Source organism: Phyllopteryx taeniolatus, chromosome 1 (genome assembly GCF_024500385.1).
Source record: "Phyllopteryx taeniolatus isolate TA_2022b chromosome 1, UOR_Ptae_1.2, whole genome shotgun sequence".
In the NCBI taxonomy this organism is placed as follows: Eukaryota; Metazoa; Chordata; class Actinopteri; order Syngnathiformes; family Syngnathidae; genus Phyllopteryx; species Phyllopteryx taeniolatus.
The window spans coordinates 32,951,927-32,973,662 of NC_084502.1; the positions used below are offsets into that span (position 1 = coordinate 32,951,927).

Sequence of the window (21,736 nt, forward strand, 5' to 3'; positions counted from 1 at the left end):
GATAAGAAAGATAGCTTTTATTAAAGGTCCCATATTTTGGCTATTTAGATCTCCATAGAGTGACTCTCTAACATGGACTTATGATAAAAGTGTCAATTTCATTTAAAAACAAACCTTAGTTTTGTCATACAATTGTCCAGAAAAGGCCCCTGTGAAAGCTACTTCTGTTAGACCCAGTTTTGTGTCCGCTTTTCCCATATTTAGCTGAGAACGCCCTCGCCCTTTCTATGATAAGTTAAACAATAGTTGAACAAACCCTTTCCTGTGTTTGGTTGCCTCTGGGTATAAGACACATTTGTGAGAGCACATGTGTTTGTTATGTTGGCAGCGCTGGTTCAAGAGCGAAGACGTAGGTGGGGATCTTCGCGAGTGACGGAGATAAGCTCGAGAAATTTGACTGATCTGATTTCAGGCCTGTCGGCAGAAAATAATCTGGACCTCAGGAATGCGTGGACAATTTTAATTCCTATTTCACATGTTTACTGAGCCGCCATAGAGCAAATATAACTCCCAAATATTAGAAAAAGTTGGTTTGGTAAAATATGGGACCTTTAAGTAATTGACATATGCAGGTAAAGCATAATGAATAACAAATAACAACTACCACTATCATGTTTTTTCTTTTCACCCTTAGGGCCTGAGCAGTGGCCGCTGCAAGGTCCCTATTGTTGTGATTGAAGAAATTCATCTTATTCTTATTGTTCTTATTGGTCATTGTCATCACAATACATCAAATTTTTTAGGGCCTAAACATGCACGAAAATCTTCTTGGGGGATATGGTTAGTGGTGGCTTCATTCAAGGTAAGCAGTGCTGCATTTATTTTCCGGGGGTTTATTGATGAGCATCAAATAACAGTGTTAACTTTTCATAATCAGTACTTACCTGACTGCAGTTTTGTGTGTGTGTGTGTGTGTGGGGGGCTTCCAGCCCACTGGTCACCATTAGCAGGATGTGGGGCCAGCAGGCTCACTTGCATGAGACAGCTAGGCAATAAAATGTCTTCACTTTGCGAAGACAAGATATAAGTTGGATAAAAGTATCTACAACTCTTGATCCTTGGGGTATTTTAACAAAAGCATAGTGGAAATAACCTGGATACTTTCTTAAATTGAGAAAAAATGCTCACTATCTCTCCTTTAATGATAATTCAGGAAGGGCAGTACAAAAAGCATTTCATCTTTGATCAATGACTACAAAGAACTGCAGCCTCCGCCTGTGTGCTGCTGCAGTGTCAATGTTGTCATTTCACCCCTAAATCATCCAGAGTGAAATTGCCTCACGTTTTTCAACAACGTGGCCCAACTGAGCAAAACACATGTAGAAAGATGTCATGGAAACATTATTTTCATTGTGTTCACATCTCCTATCATATTTGTTATCTGTGAAGTGAAGTAACCCCAAATTTGTTTTCTATTACTTTTAACTACAGATGGTCCTCAGTTAATACTTAAATTTTAAGGTTACGAACGACATGCCATGAACTAATTTATGCAGCGGCATAAGAATACATCGTCATGGGGCACAAGAATTCACGCTCAGTTATTGGCGTACTTACTGGTTTTCATTTCGTTGTTTATAATTATGAAATACAAGTAATTTTCAATCAGTTATTTACTGTAATCATGACTTTACAACTGTGTTAGGGTATGCTAGAGTTAGACTAAGGCACAGGTGTCAAACTCAAGGCCCGGAGGTCAAGTCTGGTCTGCTTGCGAAACCAAATCATGTACGTGAACTTCCATGATTCTTTCTAAACTCTATACCAAATTTAAACATTTTCTTATTAAATAAATAATAAGGTTGAGATATTGGAATCAATTATTGTTACCAAACCACCTTCTACAATAAGTTAAACAATAGTTGAACAAACTATTATCATTGACTTCTGATTTTAAAAGTGGTTATCTATCAATTTGTTATGTCATATAATAATATGATGAGACGATTAAACATTTACTCTATATGGTTTCACAGTCAGCGGCATGGTGGTCGACTGGTTAGAGCGTCTGCCTCACAATTCTGAGGACCGGGGTTTGCATGTTCTCCCCGTGGCTGCGTGGGTTTTCTCCGGGCACAAAACATACATGGTAGGTTCATTGAAGACACTAAATTGCCCATAGGTGTGAATGTGAGTGTGAATGGTTGTTTGTTTGTATGTGCCCTGCGATTGGCTGGCAACCAGTTCAAGGTGTACACCGCCTGCTGCCCGAAGATAGCTGGGATAGGCTCCAGCACTCCCGCGACTCTTGTGAGGATAAGCGGCTCAGAAAATGGATGGATGGATGGGTTTCACAGTCATACCGCTGAGGGAAACCTGCAAGTGTTATTCATACAAATATGTACTGTAATTATGACATTTCAAGGATACAGATAGGTAGCACAAGAATGCACACTCAGTTACTGCTGACGTTATGGGTGTTTTGTACTTTCTGTACTTATGTCTTTACGACTGCGCGGACAACGGCGGGTTCCGATTTATGTACAAATCCGGGTAACCAGCAGTAGGAACGGAGCTGCGTCGTAAAATGAGGTACATGTACACTGATGGAATGGTGGTGTAGAAATCAGCAATTATTCGATCAATATTCTGCTTGGTGTACGATAGCTATATATCATTATTAGTTATTAGACTGATACTCAACTGTCTGGTTTGGTTTCGAAATACAATAGACCCCTTTGTGATTAATCTTTGCGCCGATCAATAGTCAATAAATGGATTGTGGGAAATAAATGAAGAAGAGTAACGTGCATGAGAGAGGGGGAGAGAAAGGAGGGGGAGGAGATGGCACCACCAACCCGCTGAGGACAAACTTGAAAGAAGCGGAGACAACAGTGCAGATGCACGGAGGCTTTTGAGAACACGTGAATGTGCAGTGAGGCTGCAGAGGTTTGCTGGATTACGACAACAAGATGATTGCTTCAACTCAACAAAACATGACCACGGAGCTGGTATGTGTCTTTGTTTGTCCGCGCGTGCTGTGAAATCCCCCCTTTGTGCGCTTATTAATTTCTCTTGAATGACCACAGCAGGATGGGCGTCGAATTAGACTTTGTTGCTATAACAATATGATCGTTTTCCACACACTCCATGCAGTGCAGAAAATGTCCACGTGTCGCCTAACAGCCTTTCCGTTTTGCTTGCTTGCACCCGCAGGAACTCAATATGGAGCATTTGAGTCCCCTTACTCTGGTGCATTGAATGATGTCTGTATAGCCTGCCCCATTAACTAATTTGTTTCTCCTACCATCTATATCAGTTCCATTGTGACTGACAACCTATATTTACTTAATTGCAGAAAGTACCGATTTGTTTTTTCTGCAAACATAAAAAAAAACTAATAGTTTTTGAATAATGAATAAAATGGCACAATATAAATATAATACTGGCCTAGTGGCCCGAGTGTTCCAAAAAAACCTAATTTTGTTGTCTAATAACATTGATAATTTGTTAATGTTTAATGTTGATGTTTTAGTTTTTCTTTTTTGAGGGTGAAGAATGATATTAATTTTGTGTATTAGAATATGTTTAAACACAGTCAATCAGGAGTGTGCATTGTGCATGCATTTTGAGGAAATAAAAATTTGATAATCGGACCAAATTTTTTTAAAGAGGAAGTCAAAAAGGAAAATGTGTGTCTTTGTTTAGCTTTGTAAAATTGGTTATAAAATCTATATCGGTTAACACGTTGCTGGAATTTTGATTAATATTTTATTTTTAAAGATGTGCATAGGCCTGTCACGATAGTTATTCTATTGACTTATCGTTCAATAAATAAAATGGACAACGATAGTTTTTACGGACTCAATAAATGGTCATTCTTGTGGGGAACCAGTGTGGGGATCACACAGTGAGCCGACAGAGTTAGACGGCTGTGTCATTAGCCGCTAGTGGACTTATGGAACGCCGGACAGGTACACTCTTGGTGTTGGCTCCGTCCAGTACTCCACAGCCTGGCTCCATGTGCAGTACGTAGATTCACCTAACAGAGACACTTAAGGGAAAGTTAGGCTTCTTTATACTCGCGTGGGGGGGGGGGGGGGGGGGGGGGGGGGGGCGACTGTGCTGACATCACTGCGGCTATCCCGCGCGCGGTTTGCCTTTATACTCGAGCGCAACCCAATTTTTTATTTTCATTAAAAAAAAAAAAAAATTTTAAAAAGAAGAAGCTACCTGATGGAAGCCTTGATTAGCGTGATTTTGTGCAAATTGTGCAAATAGTAGTTTTCTTACCACCGAGGCACTTCAACCCTCTGATACGTTAAGTTCTTTATATATTTTTTTTATTTTTGTAATGGTGGTCACTGAGTCATTTATTTTCGCTATTTGCGGTCTTGCCCAGTCCCTATCCCCTGTGAATAGCAGGGGTCCACTGTAATATTACTACATCTTACTGAGTCACTTACAGTAGTTGTGAAGCTCTTCTTTGTTTGTCTGCATGACTGTATTATACTGCCCCCGGGGGCCAGGTTGTGCACACCAGAAGGAGAAATAATGTATTAAATCAGGATGCACAAACTTTAATTCTTTACATTCTATTTACATGTTATTACAATATGCTTTTTATGAAGTACAATACAATGCAATAGAGTAATTTTCCTTATTACATTACTAACATTTGTTTTGTTCGTTTTTTCCTGGGGAGGCTGGTTAATTTAATATATCGTTTATTCTTGCTAGTTAGTGAGTCCACAGTCCATTTGCATTCAGACCAAGTGGGGCGGTGACTGATCACACTCAACAGATGGATCTGTTTCCACTTTTTACACAGTCCATATACCTACAGGACTGGGGTGTATCAGTATGGCAATCCGTCTGTCTGTCTGTCCATCCATCCATCAATTTTCTGTAACGCTCTTTTGGGTCACAGATGCGTGGAGCCTATCCCAGCTGACTTTGGCAGTAGGTGGAGGACGGGTTTTCAGCCAACTGTCAGTATCGCAGTAGAAGTTATTACTATTTATCTCTGTTTTTTTTTTTTTTTTTTAAATCAAACGAGCCAGGAGAAAATGTTTTGGATTGTTTGGCCTTGGCGGAGATCTGTTCTTTACGTTTTGGCTCTTTCATTTTCTCTATTCCGGCTGATGTGGTGGGGAAACTTCAGTTTTTTCTGATTGATATTTCTTCACAGTTTTTCCCAATAATACGGATAAGTGTGCAGCAAAAGAACAATAGGTTGTGTGTCATACTGCTTGAGGAAAAAAGCCTGTACTGTATGTCAAAAAAATACAATCAACCCAGTAAGCAGCACTCTGTTTCACTACACTGCGACTAGTACTGAGACATGACTGAGAGAAATGGCACGACAACGCTCAGATGTTCTTCTCGATGAAATAAAGAGTTGCTGAGATGCGACTCGGCGGCACGGTGGCCGACTGGTTAGAGCGTCAGCCTCACAGTTCTGAGGTGCGGGGTTCAATCCCCGGCCCCGCCTGTGTGGAGTTTGCATGTTCTCCCCGTGCCTGTGTGGGTTTTCTCCGGGCACTCCGGTTTCCTCCCACATCCCAAAAACATGCATGAATTGGTGACTCTAAATTGCCCGTAGGTGTGAATGTGAGTGCGACTGGTTGTTTGTTTGTTTGTATGTGCCCTGCGATTGGCTGGCAACCAGTTCAGGGTGTACCCCGCCTCCTGCCCGATGATAGCTGGGATTGGCTCCAGCATGCCCGCGACCCTAGTGAGGAGAAGCGGCTCAGAAAATGGATGAATGGATGAGATGCGACTCAATATGACGCCGCTACCGTATCTCATTAAGCAAGCGGCTTGGTTAGCGGTTCCTCCAAACGGCACAAAGTTACAGCCCGCTCGAATGATGACCTCTGCTCTGAGGGAGATATTGACAAGCTGGGCTACTTGCTAATCTACAACTTTCCCTTGTGTGCAATTACTGTGAATCATTAAAGTCAGTGCCATGTAGAAAATACTGAGGGCTGCAGATCTGCCATGGAAGCTCTCTTGTAAAGGTCACTTCTTAAATAACCTATTCACTATAGCATCTTTGCCTGATGTGGAGAAGGCTTTTTTTTCATGCATATGCAAATCTGACTTTGTTGTTGTTATTGCGAACTCTCCATGTCCTTCCTCTTTCCTCCTCTCGATGGAAACATTGTAGGGTATGCAAATTTTGGGGGGCAAAAATGATTGTGCCTTGCCAATTGTGCTTCGCGAGAACATTCAGAAGAGATTCTCCCATCAATCTCTCCATTTACTACTGTTCTTGTCCTGTTCAGGTTTGTGTGAGCTAGAGCCTATCCCAGCCGACTTGATGGCATACACCCTGGACTGGTCGCTAGTCAATTGGGCACATTACATTTCATTCCATTCACACTTATGAACAACTTAGAGTCCTCAATTAACCTAAAATGCATGTTTTTTAAATGAAATGTGGGAGGAACTCTACACTGCATTTGCTGCTGAGTTTGTCCCATTCCTAATAGGAATCAAATCAAAATGTAGAGGAATCTCCACTACATTTTGAATTGATTGAGAATGTACATTTAATCAAAGAAAAATAATCAAATTCCCAGCCCTTTTAAAGTATTCAACCATGACTGTTTAGTGCCAGCTCTTAATTCCAATGAACCTAGCTAGTCTAGTTACACTAAACAGTTAAACACTATCCATTCCACAACACGGATCAAACTCTGGTTTATTCAGATATTAAAACAATTTGTGCCATAATGAAAATATTCAATATATCAAACTGGCACCATCCTAAAATTGTTATTAATAATGTTTTATGTAACACTTTATCATTCTTAAATATACAGTATCACATACAGTAAGTGTCAAAATAAGTTAACCACTGCTTTCAATTAAGCAAAAAAAATAAATAAAAAAGATTACTCAGTTTTAACTTTAAGGATGAATGACAAAGGTGTAATGTGAAGGTGAGTCACATCGCAGAAGCACCTCGCGCTTCATCTTTTTACTCAAATCTAAGAAGTTTGGTGTCCCTGGAGTCTTACGGCTTTGAACGTGACTCTGCTTACTTCAGTTAATTTCTGGCGTATATTTTTCTTCCATGTTATTCCTTGCTAATGCCCTTTGCTGATGCTGCGCCTTCCTTTTGGAATAGGTCAAAGAAAAAGTTAAACACGCAGAGTGAATCTTTTCATTCTTGCTGAACGGAACTCCATTACTGCAGTTGGAGGTCTAAAGTTTTGTATGACCTTAGAGGTGTATTTTTCCTGAACATTGTTGGTTGAATTTTGAATTGTACAACTTCAGAACAACCACTTGTAACACAAGCTTATAGGCACTAATGATTTTTCCCCACAGATATTTTGCCTAGCAACAAGTGACGTGTCAAGGAAAAAGTCTAAACAATTCTGTTGAGCTGCACATTTAAAATAAATAAATAAATAAATTATATATGTATTTTGTAGAAAACCCCAACTGGTATTAATAATAAATAATACATGTAAACTAGTGATTTCTGTTTACAATCGAAGGTCTGTGTTTTGAAGCTGTTATTGGAACTGGTTGGTGCAACAGCATTTCTTTTAAGATCCTCCCTTCGCTCAACTGTCACTGTATTTGCCTGAGCCAGCGCTTTTCATGGCACATTTATCTCACATGCGCAATGGTCGCTCGGAAAGCTCTCTTTACACTGGGGACTCATTTTCTGCTCATGCAAATCCCTGTTTCCCCAGATGTAGAACTACACCCTCCCTTATGGATGTTATAATTGTGACATATCATTAATTTGATGTATGTGTGTGTGTGGGTGGGTCCCTAGGGCTTGTGGGAGTATGCTTCAGCCTTCACACTGAATAGAGGTAGGAAATCAGTCACGTGGATTAATTTCACAGGTGGGATTTCTTTTTATTGGCAGCATACCAGACTAGTGCTCAGCACGTCTGCCTTTCAGTTTTAAAAGGGATATATTTTGCCAAGCCAATGTTTTCTAGTATTTTGGATGTAATATTGTCTCTATGGTGCTTGAGGAAATATGTGAAATATGAATTAAAATTGAGGCGGCACGGTAGATGACTGGTTAGCACATCTGCCTCACAGTTCTAAGGACCGGGGTTAAAATCCCGACCCTGCCTGTGTGGAGTTTGCATGTTCTCCCCGTGCCTGCGTGGGTTTTCTCCGGGTACTCCAGTTTCCTCCCACATCCCAAAAACATGTGTGGTAGGTTAACTGAAGACTCTAAATTGCCCGAAGGTGTGAACGTGCGTGTGAATGGTTGTTTCTTTATATGTGCCCTGCGATTGGCTGGCGACTGGTTCAGGGTGTACCCCGCCTCTCGCCCGAAGATGGCTGGGATAGGCTCCAGCACACCCTAGTGAGGATAAGCGATACAGAAAATGGATGGATGGATGGAATTAAAATTGCCCATGCATTCTGAGATCCAAACATTTTTCTGCCAAAAGGCAGAAAATCAGGTCATTCGAATTTCTGGAGTTTACTGTATCTACGTCACTAGCAAAGATCTCCGGCTTCCCTTTCTGCTCCCGAGCCAGCGTGCTCTCACAAGTGGGTCTTCTACATGGAGGCAATTTTTAGCCAGATATGGACAAAGCGGATACAAACTGGGTCAAACAGAAGTAGCTGTCAGAGGGGCTTTTTCTGGATACTCTTATGACAAAACCAAGGTGTTTTTTGAAATGCAATTGACACTTTTATGCTGAGTTCAGGTTAGCGAGTCACTCTGTGGAGATCTAAATAGCCAAAATGCGGGACCTTTAAGGTTCGGGGTTGTCCTTTTGCTTCCGTGGGTTTTCTCCTGGTACTCTGGGTTCTTCCCACATTCCAATTATTAGGTTCATTGGAGACTCTAAATTGCCCTTAGGTTGTAATGTGAGTGTGAATGATTGTTTGTTTATACCCTATGTGCCCTGCTATTGATTGGCAACCAGTCCGGGGTGTACCCTGCCTCCCATGCAAAGTCGGCAAGGAAAGCCTACCTCTCACCTGTGACCCTAATGAGGACAAGTGTTACAGAAAATGGATGGATGATGGATGTCATTCTACTCTTGGGTCCTAGAAACCTCTCTCACATAGTGATGGAGTCGTGGAGTCGATTTTTTTATTTTTGTCATGGTAGTGTAGATGATGACACGCTCTCAATCTGTCTGTGGTAATTCCTGAACACTCAAATAACATTTGTACCAAACATAAATCACGTCATCTTGATTGTTGAGCCTAGTGCCAGTCCCTGATGGAGTAGTTGTTCACTTGCGTGACTTGCGTGTGTGCAGCGTGTGTGCAGCGTGGGTTCAGTTCCCACTCAATGCCCTTGTTAATGTGAGTGTGAAAGGTTGTCTGTCTCTATCATGTCCCCGGTTATTGACCAGTCTGCCTTCTGCCTAAGATGACTGAAGATCGGCTCTGGCTCTCCACGGCCCGCAACAGGATAGCGGTGAATGGATGGACCTTATCCTAAAATAAGGGAGACAACACAAAAAAGACAGTAGACTGCATCTTAGTGGTATTATGTATCCACCTGGAAGCACAGTGGTGAGTGGTTAGTGTGTCTGCCTCACAGTTCTGAGGCTCTTCTTTTGCAGAGTTTGCATGTTCTCCTCATGCTTGCTTGGGTTTTCTTCGTGTGCTCTGTCTTCCTCCTATATTCCAAAAACATACATGTTAGGTTCCATGAAGACTCTAAATTGCCCATAGGTGTGAATGTGAGTGTGAGTCTATTAACCTACCATACATGTTTTTGGAATATGGGAGGAAACCGGAGTTCATGGAGAAAACCCACGCAGGTAGAACTTGAAAACTCCACACAGGGGAGCCTGGATTTGAACCCAGGTCCTCAGAACTGCGTGGCAGATGTGCTAACCAGTGGTACACCGTGCCGCCCATAGGACTTGTTATCTTTAAATATAACATTTAATGGGATGGAAGAATCTCAATGTTCTGAAATCTTGTATCAATGTCACTGTTGTGTATTGAGTAGTATAATGCTGACCCATGGATTTGTTTCATATAAGAGGTTTGTATCTTTAGCAAGCAATCGAGTTGAGATGCAAAAATAGTACTTCTGTTGCTTGGAGCCAGTCAGTAGTGCACTTAATTCATATCGACAGACATACAACAAACGGCTATCAAAATGACAATCGACTTTGTGTTTTCAGCAACCACTTCATCTTAGGGTAGCTGTTTTTCAGATTTTATTGTGGTTTTTACAGCAATGCTAATACAAGCAAACAATGATATACTATATATCTTTCTATAGCTAAAGACCGAAGACCTTTGCACTTGATTGTCAGTAGTCATGCTGTTTTTCAATAACTGGAACCGCACTTGACAAATGGATTCAGTGCAAGTGGCAGTCATACACATGGTGCTGAATAAGCATTATGACTATCACCAGAACTGCAGTGCATTTCTTGATCTAATTGTACTGTATGTTTCTAAACTGTTATATTTCTGTAAGTGCATTGGTTGGCACTATTTATGCTTATGTGGTCATTATTAGCGATTCCGAAGAGCTGGTACGCCCATTGAGCAAGGAGGGGCTGCAATATGTTTCGCTCTTTGCTTCCGGCCTGCCTGCCCACGTTGCTGGCGCTGAGCAGTGAGGGAGGGCGAGGCGTAATGAATGCTGAGTTTAACAATTTAACTCCTCGTGGTTCAGCTGGCGGTGTCAGCCACTCATTGTGATAAAACGCAACAGCGCTTGCCTACGGCACACCATTGTGTTTAATTGTGACTGATGATGACTCGCAAGCAGCTTAAATGTGATGCCTGCAACCTTGTAGAGATATGCACTCTCATTTTAGCTTCAGCGGCTTTTGCTGAGATACAAGGCGTCTCACATAGCCATTTAAGACATGGACATCTTGTCATGTTTGGGAATGAGATGGGCATATCGATGTAATTAATAATCAATAAATCAATCTATATGTATTTATTCAATAATTGTTTTATGTTTTTATATGTCATTAAAAAACTAAGGAAAGGTTGTTTTATCATTATTTCAAGACGTGTCAACATGTACAGTGTCTGGACTGAACCAATAGCACCTCTGCTTGTGGCAGAAGTAGTGCACTTCATTTTGCCTTAATAGCTTCAAGATTTGATTAATCAGAATCAGAATCATCTTTATTGGCCAAGTATGTTAAAAAACACACAAGGAATTTGTCTCCGGTAGTTGGAGTAATCCTACAAAAATCAACATAATTTTGAATAGTCAATTAAGCAATGAATCTATAATAATAATAATAACAATAATAATTATTATTATTGTAATAATAATAATAATTATTATTATTGTAGCGTATATTGACGTTTGGATAAACGTAATTTATTTAAGAAATAAATTCGTCAAAGCAGCGGGATTTGACGCGTAACGTTATAATCCTCCTATTTTGTCCCGTAAAGGGCAGCACGTCTCTTTTTTATGTGTAAAATGTAGGAAAAGCGACGAGAAACATTTTATCTTCAGTTAAAGAAAACCCTGAATGGAACGACACTCTCAAACGCCAGTGGGTGGTGCCCGTGTCCCAGCAATTGTTCCGATTGGGGAGAGGATCTTCCCACCTTTTGGTTGCTCTGTCAGTTGAAACGAAGAAAATGACTCTTTGATGACTGTAAATAAAGATTTCAAGGGGACCTGCTAATTACTTTAGGGTCCTTTTGACATACGCCAGGCCTCCTTGGTGGCAGTCTTGCACAGCAGGGTGGCTTGGATGAATGCAGCTTATGAAGTTGTGGGGGAGTTGCTGTGGCACCTCAGGTTGCGGGAGCATGTCCGCTACATCATTATTTAAACACCTTGGGTTTGTCATACGAGTGTCCAGAAAAAGCCCCTCTGACAGCTACTTCTGCTTGACCCAGTTTTGTATCCGCTTTGTCCATATTTGGTTAAGACCGCCCCCTCTCCTCTGATTGGATGCCTCTGCATAGAAGACCCACTTGTGAGAGCACGCTGGCTCGGGAGTGGAACGGGAAGGTGGAGATCTTCGCTAGTGATGTAGAAAAGGTCGAAAAATTTGAATGACCTGTTTCAGTCCTCTTGGCAGAAAAACATCTGGAACTTAGGAATGCATGGACGACTCTAAGTCATATTTCACATGTTTACTGAGGCACCATAGAGACAATATTACATCCCAAATACTAGAAAAAGTTGGTTGGGCAAAATATGTCCTCCTTAACTTAACCGAACATTCTAGTATGTTTTTGTTATCAGAAGTTAACATTGATTACATTGTTGGGATAACACTGCAGCGCTACTTACTTTTTGACTTTGACAAAATGATGATGTTCAGCAGCCGGACTGTTTCATGAAAGTGTCTCTGGATCTTTGCCTCGCCTCGCTGGTCATGTCATTAGTGGGAAAACAGAAGTGCAGAATGACTTGCTCACACACATACATTTTGAGATGTAGACGGATGACAAAAAGATTACTGGGTTGTTTAATTTCACACTTGTTGGGTGGGCAGGCTCTCCCGCGACCTTGTATACAAACTCTGTCAAAAACAAATTCTGTCAAATGATTACCTGGATAAACCCGTTGGCCACCTAACAAAAAAATTTCAAGTCATTTATTATTTGATCGTGAAACTTTACCATCAAGAAAATTCAAATCAAGCACCTATCCCTAGTATCTCAGTCATCAATATAGTTTGTTCTTTGGAATTCCAGCTGGACAGCAGCATCTCTCAGCTTTCCCAAGCAATATCCGAGGGAATAGTGTTTGATAAATCCAGCTTCATCAAAATTCCCAACACCACACGTATCACATCGTGCTTAAAGCTGCACCACTTTTCCCATCAGTCAGTTAAGCCAAATGAAGTGCGCAGTGATTGAAAGTGATGACACAGACAAAAAAGCAGCAGAATTTGAAAGTCTGATCTCATAACAAGAAAAGCATCTTTCATATGGACATGGATGGTTTCGAAGAAGACTTTCCACTGTGAGAGTAAAGCCACACAAACTTGAACGTTCATTGTGTGTGATTTATTTTTATTTTATTTTATTTTTTGACAGGAGCTGGGGAGTTCAGACGGGCCACCGCGGAACTGGAAGGGCATCGGGATCGCTATGATGGTGATCCTGGCGGTCATGTCGTTGGTCATTCTCTCCGTCGTCGTCCTCACTCCCGGTAAGGAAGATGAAAAGGAAATAATGGGAACAGAAATAGTGATATCTTTTTCCAGAGTGAAACTGTCACCATCATAAAACTGCAGGTTTGAAGTCATTTCTTTCTTTTTTTTGTTTTTGTTTTAAAGCAGGTGTACAAATAACCACTGTTGATTTAAAAATGTAAACCCTATAAAAGTCTTGGGGCTTCGCCTCACATTTCCAATGTTCTAACATTCTTAAATATCACATCGGTATAAAAAGAAGGTAACCATTCACGATAAAATAAACAATAAAACACTTGACTGGTCTGATTCTGATTATCGGCTTCATTTTTAGATGAATCTCACTTGTTGCGCCGCTCCCTTTTCACCTTGGAGGACCTGGAGAGCGAAGAGTTCAAAGTTCACGACCCCTGTGTGACCTGGCTGACGGGTAAGGATCTTTCTTTATTACACCAATCGGTCCAGTTAAATCCAACAGGCTACAGTGTGGATTGCTGCGTCAGTTACGTCCATAATATGAAATAAGAGCATCAAATCACCAATGAAGTCATCAAAAAAAAAAAGTACACAGTACAGAAAGAACAGCGTAGAATCTTCCCGCTGAACTGCATTTAGTTCCACCCTGTTACTATTTCTGGTGCCCCAATGTAAGGGTACCAAATTGTCATACCACACCGATAAGTTATTTTGATACCTTTCACATCTTAAATTGAAGTGAGTTTACTTTAATTCTTGTTCCATATCCATGCAGAGACCCAATTGATTTTGAATGGTGTTCAACACAAAATTGCTGAGGTAGCTCAGATAATCAATCTTTTCTTTCCCTCTGCTTGACCTCAAGATGGAGGTGGGCTTCATTTCATGACTGCAGTCATGTGAGCCACTGTTCTTTAAATTACCTTTTAAGGGGACATATGCGTTTTTCACAGAATTTAAAACAAGTCTGTGACAGGCTTTCGTCAAAATACCCCAAGGCTTAAGAATTACATCACACTTTATTAGAACTGTTATCTCATGCAAGTGAATGACTGTATAGTCCGCCCATTTATTGCTGGGCCAATGATGAGTTCTGCTCACCATGATGACTTTGGTCTGAGCCTGAATATAGGACTAGAGTGGCATCAGCTTGCGTGAGCAGAGTCCCGTGTGTGTGTGGGGAAAAAAAGAAAATGCTTTTTGGAAACAGAAGTTCATACACCACACTATGTGTATGTGGCACTTGGACATGTGACCAAACACAAATAGTGTCGACAACTTTTCCAAGTAATCAACTATGTGCCGATGATGAGTTGCTGTTAGGTAAGGCTAATCTGCGCATTGAACAAAACTGCAGCTCAGTTTACCTTTTGGCTTTGACATGACAGCAGGATCAAACCTGTGAGGCATATGGGTGTTTGTACATGATAGTGTCTCTTTATGATAGTGGTTCAGACAGTGTAGTCCCACTGCTGGATTCCAGACATAACTTGAAAGTGGCTCTTGCTCTTTGCCCCAGCCTAGCTGATTGTGTCGAGACTGGTTATTATGTAAAATAGCCCAAGTGTTGTGTATCATTGGAGCAGATATGCTGAATGGCTTGCTCACAGACATATTTTCAGAAATAGGCAGAAATTTAATGCTGGCACTCCAGAGACTCAATTCAATTTTGCATAATACATATGTCCACTTTAATAATGGCAGAAAACGAAGTGGTTCTGCGCACCAGAGAGGGTTACGTCCTGTCGTTCAGCCTCAACAACAACCTGACGACCACCCTGCTGGACAACACCTCACTGGTAAGTGATGCAAACATACAACCCCAATTCGAATGAAGTTGGGACGATGTGTTAAACAGAAATAAAAACAGAATACAATGATTTGTAAATCATGGTCAATCTATATTTAATTGAATACATTACAAATAAACTTTGTTTTTAGCAAATAATCACTTTTAAATAAAATTTTATGGCTGCAACATGTTCCAAAAAAGTTGGGACAGGTGGCAAAAAATACTGAGAAAGTTGAGGAATGCTCATCAAACACCTGTTTGGAACGTCCCACAGGTGAGCAGGCTAATTGGGAACACGTGGGTGCCATGATTGGGTATAAAAAGGAGCTTCATTGAATTGCTCAGTCATTCACAAGCAAAGATGGGGCGAGGAATACTTCAGAAAACCAATGTGTCATGAACGGAACAGAGGATAGGACCCAAAAATGCACGACTCCAAAACAAATGGACAGTTTCCAAAAAGAGAGGTTTAATAGATGGGCATAGCTCGGTACACAGGCAGGCAATCCAAGAAAGGCAACAGTATCCAAAAACATGAGGCAAAGAGGCAAGGTCGATAATCGGAACAGGGTCAAGTCTTACTGTGAATCTGTGACGTGGAAACAAGGAATGCTGGAACGCGACGACTAGGTACAACGAACTGGCAACGAGAGGGAATGAGACACGAAGTTAAATACAATAGCTAATTAGGGTGAACGAGGCACAGGTGGTGAAGCTGCTCACAGGGGCAGGTGTGTGAAACAGGGGGGAAGACAAAACCCGGAACACACACACACACATGACACAATGTCAGTAAATACAGTTCGGCGCTACATCCGTAAGTGCAACTTGAAACTCTACTGTGCAAAGCAAAAGCCATTTATCAACAACACCTCTTTGTGAACAAGTGCGTGAGAAAATAGTCGAACAGTTTAAGGACAATGTTCCTCAATGTACAATTACAAGGAATTTAGGGATTTCATCATTATTACGGTCCATAATATCATCTAAAGGTTCAGAGAATCTGGAGAAATCACTGCATGTAAGCGACAAGGCCGAAAACCAACATTGAATTTCTGTGACCTTCGATCCGTCAGGTGGCACTGCATCAAAAACCGACATCAATGTGTAAATGATATCACCACATGGGCTCAGGAACACTTCAGAAAACCAATGTCAGTAAATACAGTTCGGCGCTACATCCGTAAGTGGAACTTGAAACTCTACTATCAGAATCAGAATCATCTTTATTTGCCAAGTATGTCCAAAAAACACACAAGGAATATGTCTCCGGTAGTTGGAGCCGCTCTAGTACGACAACAGACAGTCAATTGACAGAACACTTTTGAGACAAAAATCTTGAGAAAAACAGTCACTGAGCAATAAAGGGTTGCTAGTCATCTGGTAATGCCGGTACAATTATTTTTTTGACAATTGTGCAAAAAGATGCAGAGTCCTCTAGCACTTACAGGAGTTCGAATAACTAATCTCGCAATAGTCCGGTGCAATGACCATTGTGCAAAGGGCGCACAAAACCCAGAAACGCCGCCGGCTTCTTGGGCCCGAGCTCATCTAAGATGGACTGATGCAAAGGGGAAAAGTGTTCTGTGGTCCGATGAGTCCACGTTTCAAATTGTTTTTGGAAATTGTGGACGTCGTGTCCTCTGAGCCAAAGAGGAAAAGAACCATCCGAAGGCACCATTAATGCTTAAAAGGTACGTACAGCATTGAAAATGTGTGGCGCATTATGAAGCGTAAAATAGGACAACGGAGACCCCGGACTGTTGAACAGCTGAACCTGTACATCAAGCAAGAATGGGAAAGAATTCCACCTACAAAGCTTCAACAATTAGTGTCCTCAGTTCCCAAACGTTTATTGAATGTTGTTAAAAGAAAAGGTGATGCAACACAATGGTAAACATGACCCTGTCCCAGCTTTTTGGAATGTGTTGCAGCCATAAAATTCTAAGTTAATGATTATTTGCTAAAAACAAAGTTTATCAATTTGAACATTAAATATCTTGTCTTTGTAGTGTATTCAATTAAATATAAGTCAAACTTGATTTGCAAATCATTGTATTCTGTTTTTATTTATGTTTAACACAGCGTCCCAACTTTATTGGAATTGGGGTTGTATAACACACAAACAAAGTGCTTAGTGGCCCACTGCTAGCATGGTGAACTGTGGTTTGGTCAGTGTCACAGCACTGCAATTTGCTAAATTTTCTACACTCAATTGTAATACAAATGACATGTACGCTATTTTCCTAAATGTGCTGTATAAAGATAGTTGAGGGACTGTGGAGCTCATCAAGACGTGTTCGCTCGACAATGAGCAATGACATTTAATAGGCGTTTACTCGTACGTTGAAAGTTCCGTTTATGTCGGACAAACTGAATAATTTGATTATCGCTAACACTGCATATGCGCACTTATTAATTAAACCCTGCAGTAAGAGCATAATACATTTTGGCAGCATGACAGAATCAAGCTCCTTTTTCTACTCGACATTATTATTTCAAAGAGTATTTTTGCTTAGCAAGGGCATCACGAGCTCCTAACACCATCTGTGTGTGACACAAGCATTCTCACAGTATGTGGGTCACTGCAGGCTGCTGTTGTCAGGCTTAAGATGAAGTCTGGTGGGATATGGTGTGCACCAAGAGGTGTAATTGGATCTCCCCAAATAAAAACATATTGAGCACAAGGGTCCCCTTTAGATGTGTTGTTTTTGCAAATGAAAAATGAATATGTAGACAAAGCTCTATATTTTTCTATACAACCGCGAAACATACACACACAAAAACAACTTACAGTCAATAGTGACATGGAATGGAACCCTAATAACCACATCTGTATGTGTAAAACCCCTGTGAAAAAGGTCATTAAAACAGCAAAGCTCCTGGTGGATTTTAACAACACTACAGTACAAGAGAAACTAAATGACGTAAAAGTTTGAGGCTACCATTTTTATAGTAAATGTATATATGGTAAAAATATAGTATAGTTATGTAAAAATTGCAAGCATAAAAATAAAGACTAGAAATATTTATCATTTAAACAAAACCATTTTATTTTTTAAATACATATAATCTCCACATTTATTATGAATGTGTTTGAGTTACCATAAAGAAAGTTTTCTCATGTGCAAGAGGGAAAAAATGAAAAATATGTAATATATATGAATCATCTTTTAAAAAAAGAAGCATACTCTATTTCCACATACCAAAAATAAATGAAACCTTACAAGTCACAGTCTACTTCCAAACCACTTTTTACAAATGTAGATAACCACTATATTAGTAAAAGAAAACAATAAAACACAAAGGGTCACAGGAGTGGAAGGGAGTTCCACCGCTCAAGTGCAATAAATGGGAGGAAATCATTCATAGCAAAGATAGAATCCTTCTTGCTTCACAAATAATTTGTGTTATGACCATTTTGTGTGTGTGTTTTCCAGGACCTGACCACCACAAGATTCCAAGTTTCTGCAGACAAGGGCTTTGTGCTCCTGGCTTACAACATTAAACCGGTGAGTTGTTTCTCAAAGTTGACGTGTATTCATCCCAGAACACACCACTGAGATTTCAACGCTTCAGACTGTAAATTAACTTTAAATCACTAGGCAGTGAATGGGCCCTTCCACCTCCACGCTTGTAGGGCTTGCGAAATGCGGACAGTGCAGCAATTTTAAATAGATATTGAAGGAAGTTGGAGCGCCTGAAGTGGCATTTTGACAGTTCTTCTTTCCTGTCAGTAGGGGACACAACTGAACAATTGTGTACATACAGTCACCCCACTCGCCAGTCAAGCATATAGGTCCTACTGTCAGTTATATCAAACTGCGGAGAAGTTCCCCCCCCCCACCCCTCCTACCACCTCTGTCGACGATAGGTTCGGCGGCAGAATAACTTTGGGTCTACTTTACATTTGCATTTTAATGTCAGTCATTATGGTAGTACTTGGAGAGCAAAGTATTTTTTTGTGGTGGTACTTGGTGTAAAATGTTTGAGAATCAATGAGCTAGCAGTTAGCCTAGCTTCTTCTATTTGTTCGTTCTTGTAGCATTTTCCAGCAATCCGGATGCCCTGTGGCACCATGCTGCTTCTCACAGTCTTGGTACCAAGACAGATAGATACCTGGTTTGGGGGAGGAGACTCGTTGGCAAAGATATCGTTGTGTGTGTGGCGTGCTTGGGTCGGTCATTGCTTGTACACCACACAATATGCGACCAGTAGGAACATGTTCCCCCCCCTCCCCCCCTATGTGTGGGGTCTCTCACATTTAAAAATCAGTAAAGATGTTAAAAATCAGTAAGTGTGTACCCCTACAAGAAGGCACACTCCCTTGCTGTCATAATTGCTGTTTTGATTGTTTTATAATTTACGGCTGAGAAGTGTTTTTCACCCAAATATTTCCTGTAATTATGAATTTACCACTGCTGTGTTTTATTATGCACAAATTCAGGTTAAGTTGCCGCCTTAGGATGGAACTCTGTTGTAAACCAAGGACCCCTTGTAAATTATTGTACTGTATAATAGATGTACATGTTATACATTTCCTGTCAGAACTAGTTAGCACTGTGACTAACGAAGGAACTTGGCATATGAATGTCTTCACGGCAGGAACTTAATTGAACACAGGACATTTGGTCACTCTTGTGGAGTTAAATTAGTTTCATGATTTTGTCGAGTTGCCAAAATTCTCAGCTGTGCCTATGACGAACACCCATATTTTTAGCAAATTTGCGTTGAGCATCTGCTGGGTTTGTATATGCATTGATTATGTACTGGATCATTTTGTGTTACATGGTGAGTCTAACTTCAGGCACTAATTTTTTTCCTACTTTCCAGGGTGTGCTACAGCAGGGGTGTCAAACTCATTCTACTTCGCGGGCCACATTGACCCCAATTTTGAGCGGAAGTGTACCCATGGCCTTATACGCTGTGAATAACGATTCTATTTTTATTTATTTTTTACAATTTTTTTGGGTGATCATAACTGAAAGTACATTTGGGAAAATATTGATTGTCTTGTTGCAAAACATGATTCAAATCATATGAGCAATCTTAAATGTCAAAAATTTGTGCTATTTCAACAATATTGTTGAGCACAGTGACAGCGTGAAACTAAAAAATAAATCAAAGCAAAGTTAATTTATCAGCTGCTTATTTAATACTCACCCAGTAGCTTGCCCTAAAAAGCTGCAAACACAAACAATGATGTGTGTATATATATACACACACACACACACACACACACACACACACACACACACACATATATAGAAGGAGAAGGTTTTCGTCCAGGATATCCCTGTACTTGGCCTCATTCATCTCTCCTTCGATTGCAACCAGTCATCCTGTCCCTGCAGCTTAAAAACACCCACATAGCATGATGCTGCCACCACCATGCTTCACTGTTGGGACTGTATTAGACAGGTGATGAGCAGTGACTGGTTTTCTGCACACATGCCACTTAGAATTAAGGCAAACAATTTCTATCTTGGTCTCATCAGACCAGAGAATCTTATTTCTCTCCATCTTGGAGTCCTTCAGGTGTTTTTTTTTAGCAAACTCCATGCGGGCTTTCATGTGTCTTGCACTGAGGAGAGGCTTACGTCGAGCTACACTGCCATAAAGCCCCGACTGGTGGAGGGCTGCAGTGATGGTTGACTTTCTAGAACTTTTGCCCAGCTCCCAACTGCATCTCTGGAGCTCAGCCCCAGCCTCTTTGGGTTCTTCTTTACCTCTCTCACCAAGGCTCTTCTCCCCTGACTGCTCAGTTTGGCCGGATGCCCAGCTCTAGGAAGGGTTCCGGTCGTCCCAAACGTCTTCCATTTAAGGATTATGAGGGCCACTATGCTCTTAGGAACCTTAAGTGCAGCAGAATTTTTTTTGTAACCTTGGCCACATCTGTGCCTTGCCACAATTCTGTCTCTGAGCTCTTAAGGCAGGCAGTTCCTTTGACCTAATGATTCTCATTTCAGAATCAGAATCATCTTTGTTTGCCAAGTATGTCCAAAAAAAAACCACACAAGGAATTTGTCTCCGGTAGTTGGAGCTGCTCTAGTACGACAACAGACAGTCAATTGACAGAGTGTCTCAACACTTTTGAGACATAATGACATTGACAAAAAAAAAAAAAAAAAAGTCACTGAGCAATAAAGGGTTGCTCGTTGTCTGGTAATGCCGGTACATTTTTTTTTGGTCAATTGTGCAAAAGATGCAGGGTCCTCTAGCACATAGAGCAGTTCGAATGACTAATATTGCAATAGTCTGGTGCAATGACCATTGTGCAAAGGGCGCAGAGACCTCAAGGAGTGTATGCAGTTTAAAGTGACGAGTAGTGCAATAATCTGGGACAATGTTGATTGTGCAAATGTTGCAGATACTCCTCAATCAGTGTGCAAATGGAGCGGATGCTACCCTGGCATGAGTGGCCAGTATTGGTCAAGAACAGATATGCAAATAGTGCAGCGTGGCGAGACTACTACAGTGAGTGCACAAGTAATATATAATTGGCCCCACAGAAATGTGACAACGAACTCAAGTCAAAAAATTGCCAGCATGTTGTAATGGAATTGTAGGTTAGGTGTTTAAGAAGTTGATCGCAAGAGGGAAGAAGCTGTTGGAATGTCTGCTAGTTCTAGTTTGGATTGATCGGTAGCGCCTACCTGAGGGAAGGAGCTGGAAGAGCTGGTGAACGGGATGTGGAGGGTCCGAGAGGATTTGCTCTGACATGCACTGTGAGCTGTAAGGTCTTATATAGACAGGGGTGTGGCTTTCCTAATCAAGTCCAATCAGTATAATCAAACACAGTTGGACTCCAATGAAGGTGTAGAACCATCTTAAGGATGATCAGAAGAAATGGACAGCACCCGAGTTAAATATGAGTGTCACACCCAAGGGTCTGAATACTTATGGCTGTGTGATATTTCAG

At 41.0% G+C, this 21,736-nt stretch overlaps 1 protein-coding gene across 3 annotated transcripts in view; it reads left to right on the forward strand.

The window, feature by feature from the left end:
* Positions 1–2,643: 2,643 nt before the first annotated feature.
* Positions 2,644–21,736, forward strand: part of LOC133485753 (inactive dipeptidyl peptidase 10) — a 51,372-nt gene continuing 32,279 nt past the window's right edge. For 2 of the 3 annotated variants that reach the window (XM_061789996.1, XM_061790004.1), the window contains exons 1-5: positions 2,644–2,951; positions 12,949–13,063; positions 13,381–13,476; positions 14,727–14,821; positions 18,255–18,326. In XM_061789996.1, coding sequence (XP_061645980.1) covers positions 2,913–2,951; positions 12,949–13,063; positions 13,381–13,476; positions 14,727–14,821; positions 18,255–18,326 — 417 coding nt within the window. In that variant the 5' untranslated portion in view covers positions 2,644–2,912. Of the gene's footprint in view, positions 2,952–11,883; positions 12,875–12,948; positions 13,064–13,380; positions 13,477–14,726; positions 14,822–18,254; positions 18,327–21,736 lie in introns of those variants that run through there. The other variant, XM_061790012.1, reaches the window with a different exon arrangement.